At 55.3% G+C, this 26,149-nt stretch overlaps 1 protein-coding gene across 1 annotated transcript in view; it reads right to left on the minus strand.

Moving 5' to 3' along the window:
• The window catches only part of LOC122392220 (rho GTPase-activating protein 20-like), a 140,424-nt gene that overhangs the window by 12,560 nt on the left and 101,715 nt on the right, over positions 1-26,149 (minus strand). Inside the window, exons 6-9 of the mRNA XM_043386837.1 lie at positions 17,401-17,511; positions 11,744-11,845; positions 7,477-7,683; positions 83-297 (exon numbers count right to left, since the gene is read on the minus strand). Coding sequence (XP_043242772.1) covers positions 83-297; positions 7,477-7,683; positions 11,744-11,845; positions 17,401-17,511 — 635 coding nt within the window. The remainder of the gene's footprint in view (positions 1-82; positions 298-7,476; positions 7,684-11,743; positions 11,846-17,400; positions 17,512-26,149) is intronic.

Raw genomic sequence — 26,149 nt, forward strand, 5'->3', positions numbered from 1 at the left:
TGCCCGCGGCTCCAGCATAACCCGCGACTTCCATTCAATTTCAATGCATTGGCTAGGCAATGTGATCTCATCCAGGACTCACCTGAAGGTAACGACGACGTTAGTGGTGGGCCAGCCGATGACGAAGGAGGTGGCCGGGTCCTTGGCCACCTCAGCCACGTCGTCCAGACAGCCGGCCAGCCACATCTCCGACAGGCGCACCTTCTCCTTCAGCTTGAAGTTGCCGCCGGAGCGCGCCTTGGCCACCAGCAGCATGTCGGTGAAGAGAAACAGGTGCCGGTCCTGCGACTGCGCGCCCTGAGGACACACAAAACACGTTATCTCCAGCGAACCTCGGTCAACGAGGGAAGACACATTGCAGATGATCAGATATGCAACCGAGGTGAGAATCAATAAAGTAAGACCAAAACAAAGCGGGACACTGGCGGTTTTATCTGCACGATGGACGAGGGGAGCACCGCGTCGCTGCATTCGCTCGTAGCTACAGGACGCGATTGCGCCATCTTCTCCATCTGACACTGCACAGCGCGGCAAACACGGATCTTTGATCAGGCAAACAGCGCCGTAAATACGGTGCGCCGCCGGTGCGTCGGCGGGCCGTTAATCCGCTCTGCAGCCGGCGGACACGGCTTCTGTTGTCTCACACGGCGCATCTACAAACGGCGCTGACGTATCGGCCCGGCCGAGGCATCAGGTACGAGCGGAGGGTGAGGCAAGACAAGAAGACGTGACGGAACGGACGGAGTGGAGGAAAGAAAAAGAGTGTTGAGGACGATACGGGAGAAGAAGGCAGATAATGAGAAACCACGGGATGAGGCAGAACAAGGGGGAACGGGGAAGATGGGATAGGGTAGATAGGACATGAGAAGATGGGGAAACGGGAACGAGACAAAAAGAATCGGGCAAATGGGAAGAAAGAGGACGTATGCAGCAAGCCAAGCGCAAGTCACATGTTTCCAAGCACCGTCTTTCAGATGAGCACTGAGATACGCTGCAGTATTTTCCAATCAGAGGAGTCATCGTGATCAGCCGTCGCTCGGCGACGAACATTAGCTGCTAATGGGTAACTAATGGTCCATGGGGCGTGACTGGCCAGAAGAACAGAGGAGGGGCGCGCCGCCGAAAACCACCTGATAAGAAAACATCACCGGAGAGGGAAGACGTCATCGGTGACTGTGAGCACTAGTGAGCAGTGTTTGCTGTGGGGAGGAACAGGTGGCACCAGGTGGGACCAGGTGTCGCCAGGTGTTGCTACGTCTTCCCAGCTGTTGCTAGACACGGCAGGCGGTCGATAGACGAAGGTGGACGCCCCAGCCCTCTCCGGTCACCGCCCAGTCAGCCGCTCCCTGCGACCTTCACGGCAGCCCAGCCGATGCAAATCGCCCATCTAAGAGCCATCGCCGCCTTATCGCTGTAGAGTTCGGTAATTAGCACCAGTACGTGATCAGCAAAGAAATGCTGGGCTCGTTCCAATCACGGACGATTTTTCATCCCTTGAAACACAACACTCCAGCGATGCGCAGTGTTGAAAGGTGACGTGTTGTTGAACAGCGACGCCGCCTTATCGCTGTCAGAGTTCGGTAATTAGCACCAGTACGTGATCAGCAAAGAAATGGTGCGCTCGTTCCAATCACGGACAATTTTTCATCACTTGAAACACAACAATCCAGCGATGCGCAGTGTTGAAAGGCGACTACGACATTTAGAGGCAATACCAACATTCTTCAAGCATCATTGCAAAACCCGCTGCTCAGATTTCGAAAGCCGCATCGTTATCTCTGGATGAAAGACGCGTTTAAGTGGTCACATATTTCTCTGCTGCATTGTATACACCCACTCACAGTCCTGACATCCTTACTACATCTCTGTCGGGCCGACGCATTCGGGTCGCCGGCCGAGAAACAAACACGATGGTGCGCAGGACACGCCCCGTCGCGCCGTACGTCAGCCTCCGGGTCGGCGCAGATCCGGGGTCGGCCGGTCACCGAACGCGCCGCGCACAAGGCGGAGTTTTTGCGCGTCGCAACATCTCACGCCGGCACCGGCAGCGGCATGACGCGACCCGGCGCCGACCTCTGAGGCGCGCGCCGGCGCGCAGCGTCCCAACGACCTACACCGACCTACAACGCCTCGCGCCGGCGCGCGCACTCGACTTTTTCGGCGCGGTCCGGCGCGCCCGACGCCGCCGAGTCAACCGAAAAGGAGTTGGTCAATTACTGGGCGCGGAATGCGCGAATCCGGTCGGCCGTTCGGGCGGCGCCGGCGGCTGGTGGGGAGCGTTTTTGTGACTGACAAGGAGGCTCCAAGGGGCATCCATAGCGTCCGACACACTTGAGTAGACTCGACAAGATCAATGGACCTCAGGCGGACGTGACACGCTGGTCTGACGGCTCACGGCGAATAGAAAACAAAGCACCCACACAGCATGCCATCTTGAGTATCTTCATGGTAACGTATATCCGTCAGCTTAAAAAAGCTAGCTGCAAGAGAACACTCTTCAATCCTCGCGAGACAGCGATCGGGGCGAAGCAGTTCCCTCTCAGGAGGGCATCTCGACGCGAGCCGACCGTCACCACAAACCACAAGCGACAGGTTCGTGTGCGGGGACGAGGGCAGATGATGAGGGGACCGGTGACACGCGACGGGTGATAACATCACCCTGGGTACGCCGCCAGACTGGATAATAACCCCGAGGACCGGGGAACAGGTAAGGAGGACTGACCCAAGCGGGATGTCTATCGGGGAGAGCCTGTACGTGATCAGGGATGGATGACTTCGAAAGGATGATGTTCGATCAAAGGCGATTTAGGTGAGTCGTTTTGCTTATCAAGAAAGCCATGAAATTGCTGACACTATTTCCAACGCTGGCTTTGCCCATTGTTCATTTACTATGAGCAATTCATTCCTGCGGTCATATCCACAGCATTGCCCGATCATTGAGTGGTTTGATGATAAAATAAAGCCTCAAATCGGATCGTCTTCATCAGTTCCAGCCTTCAAGGAAGCTCAGATGAGAACGAGATTCATTTAAGTATTAGAACAAGAAGTCACGTTACATTAATACGGCATAGCTCGTTTCCTATATTCTGACGAAGCAACCCAAAATACCCACAGTCTTCCTCAAAGCATGTTCAGAATTTAAGCACTGCAACTGTAACTTAATGAAATATTATCTGCAAGACTTCCAGCTACGCTACATACATGATCGCAGGAAAAGAAGATCACTCGCACCATTCTTTGGATACGATCAGCAGCCTCGCCTGCTCGAATATCCTCCTGAAAACGGGGCTAATTCACAGGAATGCAGGATAACCTGCCGAATTTCCCGACAGACGCTACACCCCACACAGCGGTCCATCAGTCTCAGGAACTGACACGCCGCTAACGATGTCTCACATACGGCGCATATTAGAACATCATGTCGCATACTACCACCAAAGCCAAGAGTATAAAACACCTCTGAAGGTAGATCATTACTCATTAGCGTCCGGTCTCATTGAATATGCCGCTCCAAAATACCTTGGCATGGCTTTCTGTCTAAGCCGGCCGTCGCATTTCGGCGGTGTATAAATCCTTAGAAGGGCACCCCGTGCTCTGTAAAGGATTATACGCAAACACGGCCGTATCTTTGTGAAACTAACTCATCTCCCTCAGCGAGAGGAGCTGATCCCACCGCGCAGACCAGATAGCACACCGACGAGGAAGCAGCTTTGAAGGCGCGGGGTCTATATTTGACCGTCTCTGTGTCTTATCGATAGCAGTGATGAAACGGAACTGCTCACTGATAAGATTATGCTAATAAATCAGCGCGGTACTGAATTTAGACTAGGCGGACTAAGACGACGCTCCATACAGAAGTTAGTGGGCGATCAGAAAGAACGTCGTGTCTTCACATGACCCAGCAAAATAGCTAAGTTTATATAGCCCCGAACTCGCCAACACCCATCGGTCGTTTAATGTCCAGTCAGGGTTGCAGCGAGATGCAGCGGCGGCGGAACACCTTCAATTAAAGGGGGGGGGGGGGGGTACTGCCGACTTTTGGTCCCATTCTTTCCATGCAACGCCCATAGGGCTAATGTTAAAATGACAAAAGCAAAGGGGGGGGGCACGGTGCCCCCCCCCCCGTTCCGCCGCCCATGGCGAGATGAGCGGCTTTCCTCTCAGTCCGACCGGCCGGCGGCCTCCGCGAGACGGGTCGGCAGACAGGTTCGGCGGCTAATAGGCGATACGGCGGTTACATTAATGTTCGAGCAATTAGTCACAGCATTCATCATGGGCCGACACAATGGGTCGATGGACTCCGGCTCAGCTGATGATAATTCGACATACCACTGAGGCCCAGCTCGGGAAGTTGAGGGCACGGGATCAGCAACTGCGCTGCTGATGTATGACATCATGACCGCAGAAACTTGCACTGACGTTATGAACTCACTGAACGAAGTTCCTCCAACCCACTGATGCCGTCACGCAAGCTTCCGTCGATTTCGGCGGTCCGTGTTGGCAGCCGGAACCAGGGGCCTCTTCTGCTGACCGGACCGAGCTGAGCGCGCCTGCCGTCTGCATTCGCGAACGGCTCAGCCCCGCGCGACCCACTTGCCACCTCCGTTCGGGGAACTGCGCTCCACAGAGGCAGCACCACGCCCGAGATCAGGGCGGCGCCCACCCGAGTCTCCCCGCACCACCGAGAGCCCGGCTCAGACACCAGCCGTTCAACTACTTAACATCAGCGCCCGCTCTGCAGCCGCGCTATCTGAAACTGTCCGATCGGATTCCGTGCGCGCCTGTGATGCCGCTGTCTGGTTCCGAGCGGCCGCTCCGCCCGGTGATCGGGCGGTGAGAGCTGCCCGTGACCCGGTCGGTGCCTGGTCAGACGGCCGTCGGGACATCCTGGTAGACACTCGAGCTGCTGGAGAACGATGTAGGCCGAGAGGGACACGACACGCGCCACTGCCGGCCACCGACACCCTGCCTCGATTACCTGAAGCGCGTAAGACAAAAGCGGCGCGGGTGGCAGTCATTAAAGTGAGACGAGGTAGCCGGCGGGTCATGCGAGGCTATTGTGGTTCTGAAAGGGTCGCGGTCAGCTCGGTCAACTCAGGCGGCCTGGCCAGAGGCTGGGCCTGTCCCACCGGGAAAGCACGAATAGTTGGAAGTCTTGGTCGCCGAGCATAGTCACGGCGAACCACTTACGGAGGTCATCTGGGTGATCTAGACGGGTGGGTCACTGGACCGCCCCCTGACCACTTTCGGCCGGTCTACTGGCGATCTATCCGACCTGAAAGCTTCGAACCTCTCCCTGTGCGGCGGTGCGTGGCTCAAACCACCCAGCTCGCTCTAACTATAGCGCCGAGTACCGGTGAGCCCACTAATGTCTGCAGAGAGACGCGTGGGGTCGGATCGGCGGCTCGCGCAGATCATCACTTCACGCCTCAGTGCACACAGCGGACAGAACAGAACGACGTGAGCCGATCACAGACCATAAAGCCGCTCTGGTGGAATGCTCCTGTTATTTGCGGCCGTTAGAGAAGACGAAGTGTGGTTTATCCATCAAGATAAATTGTTGGTTTTAGACTGTTGGTTTTACCAGAAGTATCGTTCGACAAATTAGCTTATGCACTTAGTTGACTTGTTGGCTACTTAAATGCTCCAGAGTACCTACTTCGTATGACAGTTTGAAGACAATTATCGATGGATTTTAGCTAGAGATCCTTATACCTAAGCCTTCACCGTACTCACTTAGTATAGCAGCAGACCTACCAAAACTGTACTGCAGTAGAAAGTGTGTTTCATTCCTCTAAGTAGATTTAGTTGCAAGCTCGACTGCAGCCTAATGACCTACTCTCTAAATGTGTGGTCGGAAATCTCGGGACCCTGTCCTCCCGTCCTCGGTACTGATTATTGAAGAGCAGAGCAGCGTTGATTTATGTCACGCATCACCGCGTCGGGAAAAGGCTAGAAGCGGGCAGATACGCTGGGCCTCCACTAGACTACAAAGATGAGGCAATCTAGAGACCAACAACTGCGATATCATTCACTTGGACGGAGTCACAGTCAATCACCCAGCCAATATTCTACATTCAAAGACGACGGTTATAACTAGAATGTTCACAACATGCTACTTAAAACTTGCTCAGCTCCATCATAATCGACCGATATCTAACCAGGTAAGGAGGTCCCGAGGACGGGTTATCGGTTAAACTCGCGTACCGTTTTACATGGGCGATCATTCAAATACCAACCAGCACGCAGTGTAGCCAGATGGCTGATGTAGGTATACCCGATTAAATAGAAATACCGGATGGACTGTTAGTAAATTACCCCGATCGATCTGTGTACCGTTAGTAGTCCTGCTGCAGCTGAGCTCTCGTGGATGAGGACTCAGCCGTTCTAACAGGACAGGCCACTCGCGCCGCTAGCTGACCGTCTACTCCGCTACCTCTCCTGATCAACCATGCCGTCCCCACCGCCAACCCCTCCCTCGTCGCCACGCGGTTATGGGTCTAGACGGTCACTCGTGGCCACCGTTGTTAGAGGGAAGGACAAACCCCGAGTGAAAAACCGACTCATTATACCAGGAGACCTCCGTTAGCCCCACCGCACCCTCCCATCGGTTGTCCTCGGTGGCAGGTACACGCCGCACTGGGATAGATGGCCACTGGAGATAACGAGTAACAGACACGACTCACTCGTCCTTCGTAGTTCGTACCTGTCCCGGCCCGGGTCGTGCTTCGGTGGCGGGCACGGTAAGGCATAAACCTGACCCAAGTGAGTCATTTAGACGTCCCACAGGAGCTTAATTCAGCACACCAAGTGACCACGTGAGTGCCATATTCGCGACACGTTAATCCGGGTATCAGCCGTGGGCCCATGACAGTCAGTAGCGGCTAATGCCGCCGCGAGTTACGTGCGGCGTACGGGTTGGCGGATGACGGGGCAGGTTGGAAGGTCGGGTATGCTCATAGCGCGCGGCCTTCACGAGCGGCCTTCGTAATTGGACTGGTGGGTTCGTTAATCGTGGCAGAATGCGCCGGCCGTTTTGTGAGTATCGCTCGCAATCTATGCCAGACCGCAAAACGTTATCGCGACTGAGTTGGCACATTGACTCAACAGCGTGAAAGCGGCTCACTTGCAATCAGTGACATCCTGTGGGCGCCGAATCTAGGTGCTGTGCTATGGGCCCAAGCACACGCCTGTGTTGCCTTGACAACACCGATAGCACAGGACTGCATGACCCCTTTCAAAAGCAGCGCAGTCCAGTATCCAACGGCCAACAATGCATAAGTCATCAGCTCCGGATTAACTTCAAGCCAAAATGGGTTCGGTTAGCTTCCTAACCTAACCGAGTTATCAACACACTTACAGCTAATCGGGCTCTTTAAAAAAAAAGTTACGACCGTACACGAAGTCAGCCACGCTGCAAGCCCAGGTGCACTCAGAGCTCCACCGATCATCCACAGCGTCGAGAATCGTACTCACCACAGTGAACTGGACGGCGGTCTCCATGACGAACTGGCGGCGCGCCGGCGCGTCGGTGACGTCACCCGGCGGCTCGCTGTTCTCCTTGTCGTCGTCGGTACCGGCGGGCGACCGCTCGGCCGACGAGGGGCGCTGCGCCTTGGCCGAGAGCGCGCGCTGCAGGCGGCTCGTCGGCGCCGACCGCTTCCGGATCAGGCCCTTCATCCTCTGTGGAAGGGGGAGGGCATTGGTCAGATCAGGTCGGGCCAGGTAACGATAAAAGAGAAGAGTAAGTAAAAAATAGACACAATTGACAAGACATTCAAACGCGTAAAACTCTGGTAGGCCAAAAACAAAGTTGGTAAAAAAGATATGGAGGAGAGAGTACGGACAGCCGCGGGGCGCAATACAGATGAAATCCGTCGAGTGAGTGAGAGTGAGAGTGAATGTGCGGAGGAGCTGTTACGGGTGAAGTGCTTCCATCGCGAGGTCTAATCGCAGCAATTTGCGCTCTTAGAGAGAGCCAAGAGACCAGTAAAAGCGCCGAGTCCGGGTCCGGTCGTTCTCACCATCCAAAACTAGTGACAAAAACAGCCGGCGGTCTCAAATGTCTCCTGTTGGTATGTCACGCGGTAGGTCTCAGTGACTTCATTCTGACTAGAGATGTCAATCGGATACCAACTTTTTGGTATACCGATACCAAACCGATACCAACTTGGTATTTGGTATTTCAATCGTAATGTGTTTGGTATTTTGTTGGTATCATAAGCCCTCACTAATGTATAAGAGGCTAAGAAATCGGTAAAAAGTTGGTATTTCCCTCAGTTTCCCAAGTCGGTTTGGTTTCGGTATTTTCCCGTGGTTTTGGTTGGTATTTGGTTTGGTATCGGTATTCCGATTTTCCGTAATTGACATCACTAATTCTGACCCCATGGTGCTGTATCGTAGACGGCGGTGAGAACATCAGGGAAACCATTAGCAGTTAGCACCCTCCTGTCTGGGGAATATGCCGCGCCCCATTATAGAGCCGACTGAGACCAGATGGGAGAGGAATGTGATCGGATGACGGCGCCCGGTGGTCGCGACGGGGCGGCAGGGTGACAGAAGGGGTGGGTGAGACGGGCGTGGGTGGCGCAACGTCAGCTCATCGTGGGTGGGAGAGGCCGGGAAATATGGACGGTGCCCAAAAAAGTTTTGGTGACGCGGATTATCAACAATGAGAGGAGTGAGGACATCTAAAAGGCGTAGGAAGAATGAAATGAGGAATGCGGCGTGCAGGAAGGCATGTAGTCATACACCACATTTTACGTTGTGAGTAGGCAGCCTAACTGGTCAACAAACATTTGAACTAGAGTTTTACGCCCAAGAAGACAGTCGCGAGAATAAATGATTAGCTTACTATCTGATAATAGGACTCCCGTCCCGTGTTCTAATTCTACATCTCGGAGACCGTTGGGCTATAACCATCGGCAAGCATGGTTGTCATTTATATTCGCGGCGGCTCCGTGTCTGTAATTCCCTCCTCCCCCGACGAGTTCACGGTATTCGTGTTATCATTAAACTGGAACAGGCAGCGTGCCAGACGGCAGCCGGCGGCGTCTCAATCTCAACCCTCGCCACTTAGTCCGGGAGCCGGGCACGCGACGCGCCGTCCCGCCGTCCACCCGCCTGGCGTGCTGGGATGCCGAGCAACAGACCAACAAACCAGAGCCAATTGGGACCGAATCCGACACGCACCAAATCCCGGCGGCCTGGCGCGGCGGCGGTCACACACCCACGGCCGGCCGTGTGTATGTGTGGAGCCGTGACCTCGGCGGAGGTCCGCTTAGGGCCCTTGCGACGCCGGCGACTGCCCTCGGAGGTAACCGGGGCAGAGCGCGCCGTTCCAGCAGGTCTGCAGAATGCGCCACGCTCAACAATGCCAACGCCCGAGAGCAGTCTACCGCACGTGCCGCGAATCGAGGCTGCTCTAACCAGTCGACCTGGCCAATGGGTCATCACGGCTTCAGCCATGGAGCTAAATAAAGCCGCATTGTTGAGGGGTGAGCGTGCAGCTGCCACTATAGGAAAACAATCGCAGATGACGCTCATGAATTTCCGATTATCACGCTCGCCGCACCTGGTTCACGTTTGTAGTCGCCGTTTTCCGTTGCGCTGAGTTCGTCGAAACGGCTCACATCTGACGTCGACATCAAAGGCTGCGGCATGCGACTTGATCGAACTTGTGGGTTGGTCGTACCGCAACTGCAGTCCACCGGCTGTCAACTTTCCGACTTAGTCACCGGAGCTCCTTCTGGGCGCGAGTTCCGTTGGCGCAATTACGACACCGCAGCGCGAGGACGGCGACGGCCGGATGTCGTATCGAGGGAGTGGGGGGGGGGGGGGGGGAGGGGCAGCGGGCGGGGACCGGAAACAGCCGTGAGTCAGCTGAGAGAACGAGAGAGACAGCTGTTTGTCACCAGGAGATCTTCTCTCTTTCCTCCGGCGAGGCCTTGAAGGCCGAGGATGTGGCGACGGGTGTGGCGAGGGTGGGCGCAACAATATCAAGACGTGATGACTGAAAGCAGGGGCGACCGATATGAAAAGTGAAATGTGACAATACTGCGGAAGGATAAGCAAAGAATGTTCTGAAGACTGGTGTTCTGAAGGAGTCAAAGTAGGGCGCAGGTGTAGATTCCAGGATGAATATGCGGAACATATGTCTATTGTGGCAGATATTGAATGGGGATTTGTGTCAAAGGGACCATTAGTCAACTGTGTAACTCAGTGATAGAACAATATTTGCTATCGATTTGATGACAGGAAGAATACCGATACGGGCATTGTATCCGTCTTTTTTAGCTCTGCACCTACTGCGTTGCATTCCAACAGTAGTAGTGCCCTACTTCAGACCATGAGAAATCCGACATATCCAGAAAAGAAAACAGTCCGACTGACACTCGTTAATGAGCGAAGGCACTGAACTGCCCATTACGACTGCCGGACGAGCCGCGCGGCGCCATCCGGCCCGTTTCAGGACCACAATCGCGCACATGATCTGTGCGCCGAAACTGGCGCTCTCATGACAAACAGTGCGCCGGTGTGGCCGCGGAGAAAGCGTAGCCACGGCCGTGGTCACTGTCCCGGCGGCGCGTCCACCTGGTCAAAATGAAAGCGAACGGCGCCCGCTTCCGCCGCCGAGTCGGCCAGGCGTGTACGCAGACGGACGTGGGAGTTCGGCGGCGGCGTGGCTATACCGCGACCGTACTGCGGCTGGACACAACCGCTTCACTTTCCATGAGACAAAAATAGGGCTGATACACACATAAAGTTAAGCTTTTTTGGCACATAAATCGTCATAATCGACCATTAAAATATATATTACTAACAACTGTTAAAAGCGACTACCAACCAGTCCTCGACGTTCTCAACCCCCGATACCTATCCAAAGGTAGTCTTGTAGCCCAAGCATCACTTCCCCCAAGCCCCTTATCCCAAGATTATAATCCAAAACTCCACCCCGGCTCTGACAGCTCCCAGCCGCGGCTCCGACAGCCAAGGAGGCCAATCGGAGGGTGCTCGGTATGTGAGCTGGTTCACGCATGGCGGCTCTCGTCAAGGCTGCGGCTGCCGCTTGGCCCCGCTGACGGGCGGCCGATCGGCGGCCCGTCCTTTGTGGTGGCCGTTTGTGTTTTATTGCCTGCACCAAAACACGGCCGGCAGGCGCGGCTCACAGCGGGCTAGAGAGCCTTCCAAAGGCGTGGTGTCTAAAGGCCGAGTGCTGAGGAAGGTCGGATTGAAGCAGGCATAAGAAAAACAGGTGAACAGATAAGGAGAGGAGGTGATAACAGGTCGGGACCAGCATCATTCTCATGCACAAGAACTGCCGAAAGATTGCATGTTATATTAGGAAACGGGTCAAGGATCAATGATATCGCTTATAGAGCTAAAATACCGCGTCACAGGAGCAGATACGGTTCGTTGCACCGACCAAGCGGATGCAAATTGCAGCCCAGCGCCGTCGCCGATCAACAGCACCGATCCATTTACCCCGTGTCACATGAGGCAGGCAGACATTGAGCGTGAAACCCACAACGAGGAAGGTAAATCAGCTGCGGACGTTTTATTCCGCACGGCCGGGTGGAAAAGCGACCTATCGTCGCTGCCTCCCGACACACCTCTGCAATGATTCACACGATGGTCGCTGTGTGAGTCGCACCGACTCAGCTCACAGCAGCCCGGCTCACAGTGAGTGTGTCCTGTTCCATTGTGTCACAGTGTGTGGACTGGAGTGTGTCGCGGTACTCGCCTGAGACGAAGGGTCGCGGCAGAATAGACCGAGGTCGTCCGATGGGAACAGCTCCTGGACACGTTCGAGCTCCGACTGACCGTTACCAGGGGTTGACAGCAGCTGTGGAAGGGCGGGGTCACGGTCAGGTCACAGGTCACAGCGAAGGGCGGGAGATGACGATGGTCGGTTCCAAGCAAAAGGTACCAAAGCATTAAATATCCCTATAACTTATAGCGATGTGAAACAGCGTGAGATAATAACATATTTTTATATCCGATAAAATAAGGTCGAAGTTGCATCGTACAACTAAATGTTAGCGAGCCTTAGTATGGTATTGGCGACACAATTACAAATACAGACAACAGATACGTAAAATGCGACAGACAGACGGCAACAGAGCCGTGATTACCGATATCACTACCATCCCATCGCAAGCAATCGAGTATGATACCCAACCCTTCCACCGGATCGAACTCCCAAACAGCATCCACAATGGTCGATTTCCCTCCACACCACGACACAAATACCCTCAGGTCAGCCGGCCGCCCTAGATCGCCCAGGCCGCCGTCGGGACGGCTATTGTTGACTGGGGCGAGGAGCGTGTCGGGTGCTGGTTGGACTATCGGTGGTCTGTGACGAACGGTGGATGATGCGTGTCGCGTGCCAGAGGTCGATATTTGTTGGAGTGGTGTTCACGTTTCACTGGCTTTTCATTACACAAGAGATGTTCATGACCTAATAAATATGCAACAATTTGAGAGATAAATCGAGCCCGTTTACGGATCATCTCTATAATGTAATTTCATATGTTCACACGTCACGGGTTTGCATGTCCCACAGTACTCTCCCACCAAGAAACCTCTGATATTATACCTCATTATCCACGGCTCGGTTCCTCGGCACCGGGGTGTGGCCACTGACCATGGCCGGCGCTAGCATATTCCACCAATAAAACCATAAATGCGGCGGTGAAAAGGTCCGCGTCGTGGGCTGTGAGCACCGACTGACAGGCGCCGCCATGCAGTCACCTGTTCGCTAGCCAAACCACCTGCTGAAGTCTCAAGGAGCGCGAAACTGTGGCCGAAACTGTGGTCCACAGTCCGTGAGCTGTGATTCGGCGCGATGTCGGTCGGCGCCCGTGAGACTGGGACCCGAGGTTCGAGTCACACCGGTCGGCACTGACTCTCGCTGTTGTGCCGTGAGAAGGCAGCCCTCCTCTGAGCGCCGCGCCCGTCCACACCGCTCGCCGGTAATGGGCGCGGATTTCGTCTCATTCGACTGCGGCCGGCCGCGGTTCGTTCCGCCAGTCGTACAGGAATCTCAAGGTGAGCCGACCGCGCTCACAGCGCGGCGCAGCTCTCGCCAATCACAATGGTGTGTCCATAAAAAGTGAAGGGGATAAAATGTGTCATTAGTTCTTGTCGCGTCTTAGTGGTTTTATGAGGCATTTGCCAATGTCTAGCAGGGGATGAGAGTAGGCTGTCACTACCAACACATTCGGTAGCTATTGGGTAGCCACTGCGTAAACGATGATGACGCAGAGCGCGTTTGTTTGCGTCGTTCCCTGCAGAGCGGCGCCCACAAAAGCTGATACATCAAACCCGCCGGCCGCACAGAAGCGGGTCGGCCCAATTGCACGTCGGGATGCGAGCAGCCCGATACCATCTAGTTAGATGAGAAGCGAGCGGGCGCCTTTTTGCACGCTCCGCCAAAGGTGATCGAACATGCAAACCAGACGAGCGTCGCCGCACCGAATCTTCACAATGCGCGAGCTATTACTGTAGACATTATCACATTGACAAGCTCAGTAACGCCCGATGAGACATCTATTGAAGATGACTCAGCGGCACGGTCGGGATGAAAGGCAGCCGTGACTCAAAGGCATCCTATTGAGTAATACAGGTGACTCGGGTGACTCGAGAGGGCGCAACTCGTGACTGGGTACAAACAGGTCGGGAAAACGCTACAGAATACTCACAAAAGGCCAAAGCCAGTGGGCCCACTCACATACGTGAGATAGGGCCCCGCATAAAGCGGTCACCATGACTCTTGTGCGGCCGGGTCAGACGGGGCGACGCCAGGTCACAGCGGGTCAGGTCGGGTCAGCCGACCTTAGAAGCGGCTCCTCCAGCTGTAGCGGTCACCTCTGACAGTTGCTCTGCTCACCAACGCACACACCGACACTGACCGTCCCATCACGAACGATATCACTGGCGCCAGGGACCACCGTTTTCCAATGTCACCACTATCTCCACTCGTTGATCAAAGATAAGCCACAGTCGATACGTCCAACACCATCCACTGATCCATCCCTCACTGGAACACCGTCACGGGGCGTCACACCGTCACATCACACCTCCCATCACATCGGGAGTCCCCTCGCTCTCCGTCCGCGCCCGTGTCCCGCCCGCCCGGACACCGCCGCCGCCCGGCGCGCCACACAGTCGGCCGCCGCTCCGACACTGTCGCCGCCGCGCCGGGACCGCCGCCGCCGATCGCCGTCACAGTCGCCCCGATTACTCACGAAGTGACGTCACGAACGGCGGCGGCCCGGTCTCCCGGGAACGGAGGCGCTTTCACGGCGGCGGCGGCGGCCACAGACCGGACGCGGCCGCCCCCGCCCCCGCCCAGACCGCCAGGGACACCAGTGCCCCGGGGCGCAGGTGTACCCGACAGGGGAGGATGGTATAGGTGAAGTGACACACTGGAGATGGAGGAATTCCTGATATCTCACCGAGAGCGGACGTCACGATGTAATGCTTATAAGGATTGCAATGTGGCGTCTGAAATGCATTGCATCGGTGGCATTCTCCATGGTTGCGACGGCTAGAATGTCGTCATATGTCTTGCAAGTGAAGTGCTTGAGCACCACTGCTGTGGACAATTTTGGTCTGACGGCATTGCAATGTCACTCAGTAGCGTCATATTGCATTCACAAGGCGGTTACCTAGTGTTCCACAGCAAACACTTGCCAGACTCAATTTGATCACAAATGGGAAGCTTGTTGTCCCTCACCTGTCTTTTCTGAACACATGACAAAGGATATCGTCCGTGGCCCGTGCCATGGTGGCTACCGTGTCTGGTGACGGGCTGCCCGTTAGGAAGCCTGCGCCGGCTTATCTGGATTGCATGACATCATTGAGCGTACGTCATCTTCAGACTTCAGAGCAAACGTGTGGGAGCTGGGCAAGTGAGTGATGAGATCATCCCGATGAATTGATTCGTAGCATTATATTTGCTATCCAATTAGTGCTGGATATCTTGATAATTTTAAATAGTGTAACTATGCTCTTCGTGACTGGCTTGAACACATGTTTGTCTTCGGTTACTCACGGAATGATTGAAGGCTTCAGCCAATATTAGCTAGAAGCTAATAAATCACAGCTCCGACGCAAACGTCATGACTGTCCGTCATGACTGTCAAGATTTATGCGTTCACGAACTCCCGTAAATTACATAACCATCAAGTATAATACAAACTTACCCGGGAGAATCGACAGTGAGTTAGCTAACGTTCACACCGCGTCGCGTCTTTACCTGACTCAAACAGCGTAAGTTTCTCGGCGGACAATTGGTCGGGGTGGCTGAAAGTAGCTTCAGCTTCCCACGTCGGATTTTCCTTCGCTCTCAGAACCGGTCTCCCTGAACCGATGGACTACGATCGGCGGTCGAACGGAGCTCAGTTCACACCACGGTAATACCTTGACAGCCCACGGCTTAGATAACATGACAGGTAACCGCCAGGAACGATGTTCTTTGTCGATTTGGCCGAACAATGCGAGAAATGAACTCAGAAACACGATCTTACGTCAGCGAAGCAAGCATAGTTGCAGACTTTGTGTAGCATATGTCGATCAAAACAGACAAAAATAAAACCAAAGGAATGTTCAGCATACTTCCTCATTCTGTGCTCTATAAGCTTCAAGAAAGAGCAGCAGCTTTTGCGACGCATATTATGTTGATCAGCCCAGCACAGATCGTGGGGTCACACGGTCCACCCGGCCCACGGTCTGATAATTCCCGTCATGTTCCTCTGACACCTTATCCAGAGACTCTGTGTGCGATTCACAGACGGCGGCACCAGTAATGCTCGCTGTGGCAGTGCCGGTGGTGACGGCGGTGTCTGTCAGCCCCTCCGGCTACCTCCGTGTCCTTGGCGGTCAATTAGGCGTGGCGGACGAGGGTGACCATATCCGCCCCTCTCCTACCTACCACCCACAGTGAGGCGTGCCCACTCAGTGCGGTCAGCCACCCTCCCCCTCCTCTCCCTCCCGGACAGAAGGAGCTCCAGATGGGGTCGTACTCTGACCCCGCACCAGCAGAGGTGCCTCATCTCTCTTGAGCTGAGACAGCTCGTCATGGAACTCAAGGCAATCACACAGAGGTTGTTAATCTTGTCTTTGTCTCCGGACTTGGTATGCATTCCGTATCATAATTGCTACCTTGTGAGACCTTGGGAAGCAGTATGCATGTATGTATTATGTGCTGACAAGACACAGCCGTCAGTTTTCCCGGTTCACAATAAACGACCATATTACATAGAATGTCGTCATGTTTTGTCATGAGCAACCGAACGTGTTAAAGTCGTATATCTCTTCCGCGTCCGGGATTGTAACAGTAGTTAGCCTGTGCTGTTCGCCACCAGTCTAACCGCGGTGGTCAGCGTTCCGGAATTATCCAGCCGTGTTTGGTCAGCACGACGTCTGAAATCTGAGATCTGACCGTCAGCCACCGATGACGGGGCAAGCGGCTGTCTGACAGACATGACTGGTGAGACAGGTGTCAGGTGACAGATGACTGTCACTGAATTCTGTCCTGGGTCAGATGTCGGCGCGTCGGTCAGTGGGCGTCACCCGTGCCTCGGCTCGCCGAATCAGAATTGGGATCGACCCACCGACCCAGACCTGTTCCGCACGACGTCGGGTCGGTCTAGCCAGTCATCGCCGGGGCCAACTGTCCCAGAGACCAGACTAAGGTTCTCTAAGGAGCCTGGAAAAGAGCCGACACTATGAGTCGGCCGGCTCCGGTGGCGATGACTGAATCTCAGTCGCCGCCGCCGTGTGATGACGACGCATCGCCCGCCGTTCGACCGGTACCGATTTTAGCCAATCTGTCGCCGCCCTGAGCTGACTTCAAAGCCGGCGGCGTATCTGTGGATACCTCCTGTCCTCCGGTCCCGATCGTTCAGACTGGGCCAGGTCCAAACGCGCCGCCGCGGCCCAGTCATCGGGCTGCAAGTCATCTTTTTCTCACCACCGCGAGCCGTCGGCAGGCTGCCGGTAAATAATCGCGCCGTGCTCATGACTGAGTCTGCATGGGAGTTATTAAGCCTGCATCTTCATTGTTATGCTGTGAGTGAGACGAGCAGCTCCGGGGCTGAAATGTTCCCCTTTCCGGCGGGAGATCCGGGAGTCGGCAGGGGTGCCGGTTTGGGTCAAAGGTGACGCGGCACCCACCCCCACATGTCACGGTACAACGTCAGGCCCACAGTCACGCCGTGAACTTGAAAACAAACCCGGACCCCGTCAAACGAAACGTCACAGACCGAACCCACCACACCGCGCCGCACAATCCACCGGCTGTCGGGAGGGCGACCGTCAGAGAGAACCGATGGCCGGCCAGTTTTGGGTCAGAGGACCGAGTGACGCCTCACTCGGCGCGATCGGGCGACTGACCTGCTTCACGCGTCCGCGGACGCGGCTCAGGTCGTCAGCATCAGGGTGGTCGCTCGGAGTTTCGGCCAGCAAGTCCTGGAAGTAGCGCTCATACTGAGCCAGCCGCTGAACCTGCAACAAGAAAAACAACAGTCAGCCACCGCTCACGAAGGCGCCGAAAAAGGCGGAAGCGCATTCTCCGCAGGCTACGTGATGAAGAGACGCCGAATAAAGATTAAATGCTTTGATAATATGTATGACGAAAGGGTCGATATATTGCCGAAGGCCATTCGTGATATTACTAACCAAGTCTAAAACCATATTTGCTATGGATGTAATGGAGACTGCATTCACACACATAAGAGTAGCACTGGTGTTAGCCTCATTTTGCCCATCCCAGTTCCCATCAGCGTTCGTGCCTAGCCGCCGCGCATCACGATTGAACAACAAAAAGCACCGATCCCGGCCGACCTCCACTTGGCGCCGCAGCCCACCCACGCGCCCCACGCGATAATGACCTTATCAAAGCGGTGCATTCTCTGCGATTGGCGCCGCCCGGAGAAAATCGACAATCGAATCCGGCGCGGCCGGCCCCTCCCAGCCGGCCGCCGCCGCCCATAAACAAATACAATGGCCTAGAATGGAGACTGGCCGGCCGGCCGGCCGGCCGGCGGGCGGCGGCAGCTCGGCACAGCGCTGGCAGAGCTCCAGGCCCCCAGCGGGCCGGCACATATAACTGTTCCCGTGACCCGGTGCCGAGATCCGGCCGCCGCAGCCGCCGCTGCAACGCGCGCACCGCGCTGTCCTTCGGCGGCGTGCGCCGGCCGGCCGGCCGCGGAGGCGCGGTGACACGCCACCTGTGTCACCACGGCCCGGCGCCGGGAGGCGGGCGGATAACGGGCACGACCGGACCGTGTCAGCCCGACTCTGATCGGAGAGGCGAGACGCGAGTCATCGCGTCACCCAGTGACACGGCTGGCCGAGACCCAGAAACCCGCGCGCTCAGACAGCGTGATAACAGTGGTCGGTCCTCCAGCATTAAACCGCTCTAAAATAACGCATGCAGGTGCATAATATCATGCACGTCACCGTGCGAGATACCTCACCAAACCCTAGACCCGCTGTATCACGGGAAGTGTGACCTCCAGACCGCAACGGCCAGACGCGTGCCACCTGCTGACACTGCCTACGCCACATCGCGGAGAGGCAGCACCGCTCATCGGCTGGTCCCAATCCGAGGTGATCTGTCTCGTGCCGCGTGCCGAAACCGACCGCCGATCGCGCGTCTCTCTCGCGCAGCGGCGTCAGCTGGCGCTCGATGTAGGATCATGCCGTGATCCGTCAAAACACAGACACCACGGAACGCCACGGGACGCCGGGCGCCTCGCTGGTCCGTGTGTTCGGTGAACAGGTGTTGGCAAACGTCTAGCGGTTCAGTGGGTTTATCGATTTACGGTCATGGCCGTAAGAGATAAGCCGTGCGTGAGGGGGTGTTGGAAAAGAGGCGTAATGGTTTCTCAGAATCAAACGTCACTATGAAGTAGAGGTCAAATGATATCATAGTGCCAGCGCATATGTCAAAATCGCACTTAAGACCTTGTGAGGTTTGTATGGAATTTGCATTATGCAATCTGCAGGCGAGACTGCAAGACGGCGCCGCTCCTCAGCAAATGTAGACATCATGCATAGCGGCATGAACACACAAAGGCTTTTTCAGTCCGTTAGCGTCGGCCTGAGAGCATCACGAACCAATGGCTAACAAGCAGAGAACAAGCGAACTTAAAAATATCCCAGCAGCCGACCATAAGTGCGACAAAGAGCTGAATGGTTCGCCATTAGCCGGCCAATATCAGAAGTCATTGCGATGCACGGCTGGTCGGTCACTCACCCACCAGCGGTCGTTTGCACGGGACAACGGACCACCGCTCGTGAGAGGTATACAAACACGGGCCGACGGTGCACCCCGCGCCCCATCGGTGGCTGTATATCTCACACCAACCGCCGTGACTGCCTGTGCCGAGCGGTGTACCGCCCCCAGTGGCACAGCTCACAGCACCCCTCAGGTACCGATCGACAGACAGACTGGGTCGGGCGCGGCCCACTTCTCCGTGCGAAAACGGCGCCGACGAGGCGCCAACACGTGATGCCTATTCATAGGGAGGCGAACGGTCACGAGCCTTCCCAGACGCGCCCGAATTGGGCCTGTGACCTCAGCTGGCGACCCATCGAGGACCTATTGCTGACCCATCTGTGACCTGTCGGGGACCTACATATTGACGACTTATCGGCCACTCATTGGCGACCTATTGACGACCCATCGGTGACCCGTCGGACACCCACGCGCCCACAGCCCCGCCCGTGCATCGTCCGTCCGTTCCAGCTGAGTTACCGTCGACCGCCGATCGGCAGCGTCGGATGGCCTCTGAGGCTCTGCATAACGGGCCAATAGCTGGCGCTGACAGCGGCAGACGTGTGCACAGACTCGGCTACACCCGAGGTCAGCGAGGTCCATACAACACCAGGCTGGTGTGCTAACAATATGGCTGTGCTGTGTGTCGTTTGAAGAGTTTATGGCGCTATCCTACATGATTGTTACGCTGGCTTAGCGACTCAAGCACAGGTAGCAGTTACACTGATCTGTGCAGAGACTCCTGCTTATGTTACGTTCAAGCTTGACACATGCAGTTAGTGTAAGACACGTAGCGGCTCGTACCGAAGTGTCTGAGCGCAGAATCATCAAGAGAAGAGGATACAGAGATGAGTCAGGCCCCACAGCGCGCTGCAGGGGTCAGGGGTCACGCGGATGTGGGCTTGGTGACCGTGACGAGCGCCATCGGCAATAGATTCAGAGTGGTGCCAGCCGCACCCCGTTCATCGACGCACGTCGAGGGGGTGCGGTGATCGCACCCACCACACACCCATCGCACACCCACTGCGCACTAACTGCATACACCCAGGCGCGTTCAGCGCACCCCAAATCAGAGGCGGCGTCCGCAGCCAAGGCTACGGAAGCTGTAAATATCGCCAGCCTGTCGGATTATGCAGCTCTATGCCGGATATTGTGGCTAGACAGGAGGAACCCACGATACTGCATACGTCGTCGTGACGACGTTCCGGCGATTCAATGGATGGTCGGCGGAGAGGAGCGGGCACACAGGGGATAGTCAGTTGCGAGAACCTGTCAGTCTCAATAAGACACAACAGTGCAACTACATCGGCTTCCTGCCCCGCTATGAATGAAGGAAGATATGAAGATGTGAGCAATTAAGAGTGGTATTGAACTTTAGAACAGGACTTATCAAAACTACCTCCATAGGCCCGTAACAACTCCGCGCGCGTATCAAACAATTTCAGTATTAATGTGCCATTAAAAAACTTGGGATGGACGTGAGGTGGCTTATAATTCGATACGGTGGATTGTAATACGTATCTCTCATCTACGAGAGTGACCGATTATACAGTGGAGAGCCTCCCACGACCTGGCAAAAGAAAACGTTCAGTAGTTACAACCACTTAGCATATAGAAAGCGGGCAGTGACGAATATGGAATAAGTTCGTGGACTGAAAGAGAATAACCAATACAACCAATTTCACAGGAAAGAAATAGAAAATAGTTTCATAAGACACATTAGCATATGCGCAAAAAGAAACGTTAAAAATATGAAGTAAAACCTCGCCGTTTCGCCGGGTACCACAGGCCAATCGATGCCCAAACCCCACCACCTCTTTATACGCATCTATCGGTGCCATCAACTGGCCCCACGGCAGCCGGCAGCACTCAGCAGACGCTCGCCAATAATTGGTATCAATCTGCCAGCCTAGAAAGGTCTGCCACACTGAAGTGTCCCCGGTCATCTGGTCTACAAGACACATATCCACACTCTCTTTAACTAACAGCTTCACTCAGCTGCCGCTCTAAAAACACCACTTGAACACGGTGCATAGGTGTGCAGCCGACAGTGTGTGAAGATGCAACTAACAAGCACCAGATGGTGACCGTAAATGCTGCAAACACCGTTACCGATGTAACTGAATAGAACCGTACCTGCCTCCGTCCGATGATCCGTATCGATGATCAAGCGTCAATGATCCGTGTCGAAGATCAACTCCGAACCACGCACCTCGCGTCACAAAGTCCGCTATCTCTCCTCACACACTCGCGTCTGTGTGCGTAAGGGCCACTACCGAACCTCTCCGGGGTCTCACGCACGCCACCCCCACCAGTCTCTCCGAACACAGACCGCACCGGCGTTTGCCGCCGGTCGACCGTGACTGCCGATGCCGACCCGCGCCGCCCGCACTGCCGACCGCACCCGGCCGAGACGCTCAACTGGCGGCCGCTGCTCTCCCCGAGTCGGAGGCTGGCCGCCCGGCGCCCGCCCGCGGTCGACCCGCGCCAGAGGTGAGCCCACCTAGACTCGCCGAGGAGCGGTCCGACTAGCGCGCGGACCGTGCGGCACGCGTCCGTCGCGGTCGCGGCCGGCTGAATTATCGGACTCGCCACCACCGGCATGCAGGCTCATGCATACATGCGCGTCGACCGGTCTGGCGACGCACCGGTCGCGGTGGCCGGCGACCTGGCCAGACGGACACCTGACGCGCCCACCCGGGCTCCATGGAGGCACAGATGGGACGGACACTGACAGTGGCAGCAGAAGTTGAGGTGAGGTGAAAACCTTCCTTCCATGGACCACGGAGAGCGATGGGATATAGGTTTTACAACATGGTATTAATAAATTTTGACGGTGGAACGATACATTGAAAGTGTCAACAGCAATCTTAGCTAATTTTTTTGCGACTTGTGTGGTGTTATACACACTTCATCGGTGCAGAGCGTGTGATTCTCCAGACAGTAAATAATAATGAAAACAAAAGTAAACGTTTCCAAAGACATCCGGAAGGTCGGGAGGACCAGATGGGACACAGGCAGCAGCACCGTATTTACCGGATACATCATTAGGAACAAAGAGTGCAGCTCACAAGTCAAGGACGGTAGGTACGTTTCACAAATTACCGACAAAAGGAAAAGTTTGGCACGTGCACGGCACGATCAAGGGAAGAACAGTTCACCACCGAACCCAGCCGTCGGATTGAATGGGTGCTCCCCAGTAATCATAACGTCACCGCCGATAATTTGCTCCCATTGTCCTATCACATCTGGTGTCGAAACGATTCACACATCTCAATCTCACCAATTACCGACGACTAATGACTCGTGAAAACGTTTCTGACGCTCACACACACAGCAGAGCTAAACTCTGTGATTTCAGTCGTCGCCTCCTTTCAGTTCCCTCACTATCCGTCGTGACACGCGCTGCGTTCTGTTGGCACATCGCCGCGCTCACGATCGGCCCGGCGGCCGACGCGGCTCGTCCGGCCCCGATTCGGTGGCACCTGCCAATCACCGTCCGATTACGACCAGTCACGGAGCCGTCCGACCTCCGCCACAGCCCGAGTCGCCCCCAGAATATAATGACGTCGACGCGGCCGACGACGCATGAGTCGGGCCGAAACATGACCAGAATCTGACCTGGATGGACGGCACGCAGTTTCCAACAAAGGCACAGGGGTGGACCGGCAGGTTTCCTTGGAAGGAATGCAGCCGAGCTGACTCACAATCATCGGACAGGCTTGCCTTGCCTTGATGTAAGTCTGCTCGCGTCGTAAACCAATGTTACAAACCATATAAGCTTCATCTCAGATAGCTTTGTTGCTTGTTCTAAGCCGATGTTACGGAAATGGCGACGCGCTTGTACAGACAAAAGACCACCAGCAGAGCGTCATGATTTCATGACGTTCCACCGAGCACATCATCCTCACACCAAGCGTCGAAAGTGGTTCATTACATGAGCACGACACTAACGACCTTGCGCAACCGGCCTCCGCCGCCGGTCTCTCGGCCAATAATCCATGTCTGACCCACACACCGACTGGCTCGCAACTCTCTCAGCGGGAGGCGCTCCTCCGGGCCGGCGATGCACGCTGAGGACGCAGAAGGTCATCAGAAGGTCGCCAGGAGGCCGACCGGCCGCGGCTCGTCAGTAGCGGCGCCGCCGGCTGACCCGACTGCCGACCTGCCCCGGGCGCCGAGCTGGTCGTTCCGCGCCCGTGCATAGCTCGCCGGGTGCACCGAGCGGCGGATCGGCAGGGAGTTCTGCAGAGTCGCTGACAGACCGGTCAGAGACCTGACCATCACACATAGCACGGTAGTGACCGGTCAGTCACCATCCGGCGCCGCCGACCACGGTCGGTAGGCCAGACGACACACACCTACACCGTAAAACCGTGACCAGCCGAGAGCCCCGCCAATCCTGAGCGTGACCAATAGAGCCTCCCAAATGCACGATATAGTGCATAGGTGGAATCATAAAACCAATTCACTCAAAAGGTCTCACCATCTATCAGCGAGTTCTTTGACCTATGAAGACTTATTCGTGTCTGTCAAAAGTTCACTTGAGCCTTTTAATCGAGTCTGAGTGCACCAGTTTCCGTTTTCCCGGCTGTCTTCGGTCAGCGAACTATCGCACCGACAGGAAACTCTGCTAAGACAAATGTGTCTGTGGTGCTCGAAGTGCCGTCCGGCCGTGCGAGCCGCCCCCGCTGCTGTCCCCAGGCGTGCCCAAGGGCAAGGAGCCGCCGTCCACCGACTGAAATCGGCCACATTTCTCGGGACAGAAGTCGCTTCTTTTCGCGATAGCAAACTTTCTCCGTCGCTTGCCGTACTCCACAATTCACAACATAACAACCGTGGGAAGCGAGAAAAAATAGAGAGCAATCGAAAGTGCCGCGCGACAGCAGGGCAGTCTGCGCAGTGGCGACCACTCCGCAATTGGAGGGAAATTGATCGTCTGGGAAAGAGACAGTAGTCCATGTATGCGAGGCCCGACTGTGGGGGCGGCGTGGACGATATGAAGAATGGCTAGTCCTACCAACAAGGCTCGTACGCACTCTGGTTCACACATGGTGGGCTCAGACGCGCGGTAATTACCGGCTAATGTTCGTTAATTTGATGGCCACGACTCTGTGAAATACGAGGACTGGCAGCCGAGCTTTCGGGAAGGAATGCCAACGACCGGGCGGCGGGTACAGCACGCGGACTCTCCGGTTCATGAAGGCTCGCCGGCGGGCCGGCCGGTTCGCTCGCGAGCCGCCGAGCGGGCTGCGTCGTGAGATGAGAACATCGATAGGTCGCTGGAACCGGCTGTTCCTCCGCCCGCCTCCCGTCAGTCCGCTGTCTGACGGATTCCAGAGATGGCTGCCCGCCCGGCTTGGCACGTCATGCATCACGATATCGCGGCAGACAAAGTAGCCACTCGCTACCATTCGTGATGCATGGCATCTCTCCCCTCCCCTCCCCTCCCAATCAACCACTGTGCCAATTCTGCGCCATCCTCCCGACGCATTCCTTCACCACCCCTTTAAGCGAAACAAAACTGCGGTCGCGCCGCATCTCGAGCCGATAAACAGGTTTCTCCATGCACCAGTGTGCAAGTGGGCGCCGCTGAACCGACCGGCCGGCCGACACTTGGCCCGCGGACCCTGCTGACTGCTGAGCCCGGCCGAGCCCAGCGCTCAGCACTCAGCGACCAGCTCACGGCTCAGCGGACGCGGCGCGATGCACCATCCTCCGACCCGTCTGACGTGCATGCATCCCAGTCTCCTTGGGCGCACGCGAAGGTCTCGGCGGCGGCTCCCACAGGTTATGAAGCAGCGGCAGCAAGACGGCGTCCCGCGGAGACATTAGACGGCTGCTGACGGCACGTCTGCGTGGGGAGGGGTGCGGGGTCGGGTCGGAGGTCACGGTCCCCGGCTGCCGGCAGTCACAGCCGCTGATATACCTGAGCAGCGGTGACGACGGAACAGCAGCCGCTCACCACAGGTAGCACAGCAGTGGTGATGGCTGCGACAGATCCAGACAGACAACTACTGGTGCAGAGTATAAGCGAGCAATAAAGGCTCACCTTGTGTTTATTGTAGTATTAATCGCCAAGAGTATTGGAGAAAAGGAGACACTGATACACTTACAATCAACATAATAATAACAATTTTCTAAAGGATGTTACAAAAAAAGGCGATGGATTATTATCCTCTAAAAATTACACCAGCTGATTTATTTTTGCTAGAAGTTCTCAATCCTACCTACGAACCCGATCGATGCATCCCCATCTCAGGAAAAGGTTGTACGGTAGGCGAAATTCCTTATCAACGACAAAAAGCTTATTGATAATTCTACACGATTGTCGGATGAGGATTTGACGGAGCGGCTATTGCCTTATTCTGACGTTCTTGCAGTCCACGTAGAAGAAATCAGAGCAGCGACCCAAGAAGCCAACTGACCGGCCACACAGTATCAGTGCCGCATATCAAATGGCACAATCCAATACCATTTAGATATTTATTACGTTGATGATTATCAGTCAAGGACTCTAAGCTTCGAAAGGCTTTGAAAGTTCCACCGAGCCACAACACAACCTGGAAATGTATGTTACATGGGGAAATACAGAGCCGATTTCTTGAAAATTAGGCATAGGCAGTGACAAAATTTAGTTAGCCTGATAACTACTCGTATTTCCACTTTTGCACATTTCATTCGATGTGCTCATGTAAACTATCTTTGAAAATTAACAGCACATACTAATTGATACCATAAAAAATATCTGCCTCACTTATGACTGTAAAGCCGACAATGGTCATATGCCTAACACGCTTCAAAAGTCATACAACAATCCTTGTACGGCCATAAAGACTCGAAATCGCTCGTTAAATGATA

This window comes from Amphibalanus amphitrite, unplaced genomic scaffold, assembly GCF_019059575.1.
Source record: "Amphibalanus amphitrite isolate SeventyFive unplaced genomic scaffold, NRLGWU_Aamphi_draft 000475F_arrow, whole genome shotgun sequence".
NCBI classification, from domain to species: domain Eukaryota; kingdom Metazoa; phylum Arthropoda; class Thecostraca; order Balanomorpha; family Balanidae; genus Amphibalanus; species Amphibalanus amphitrite.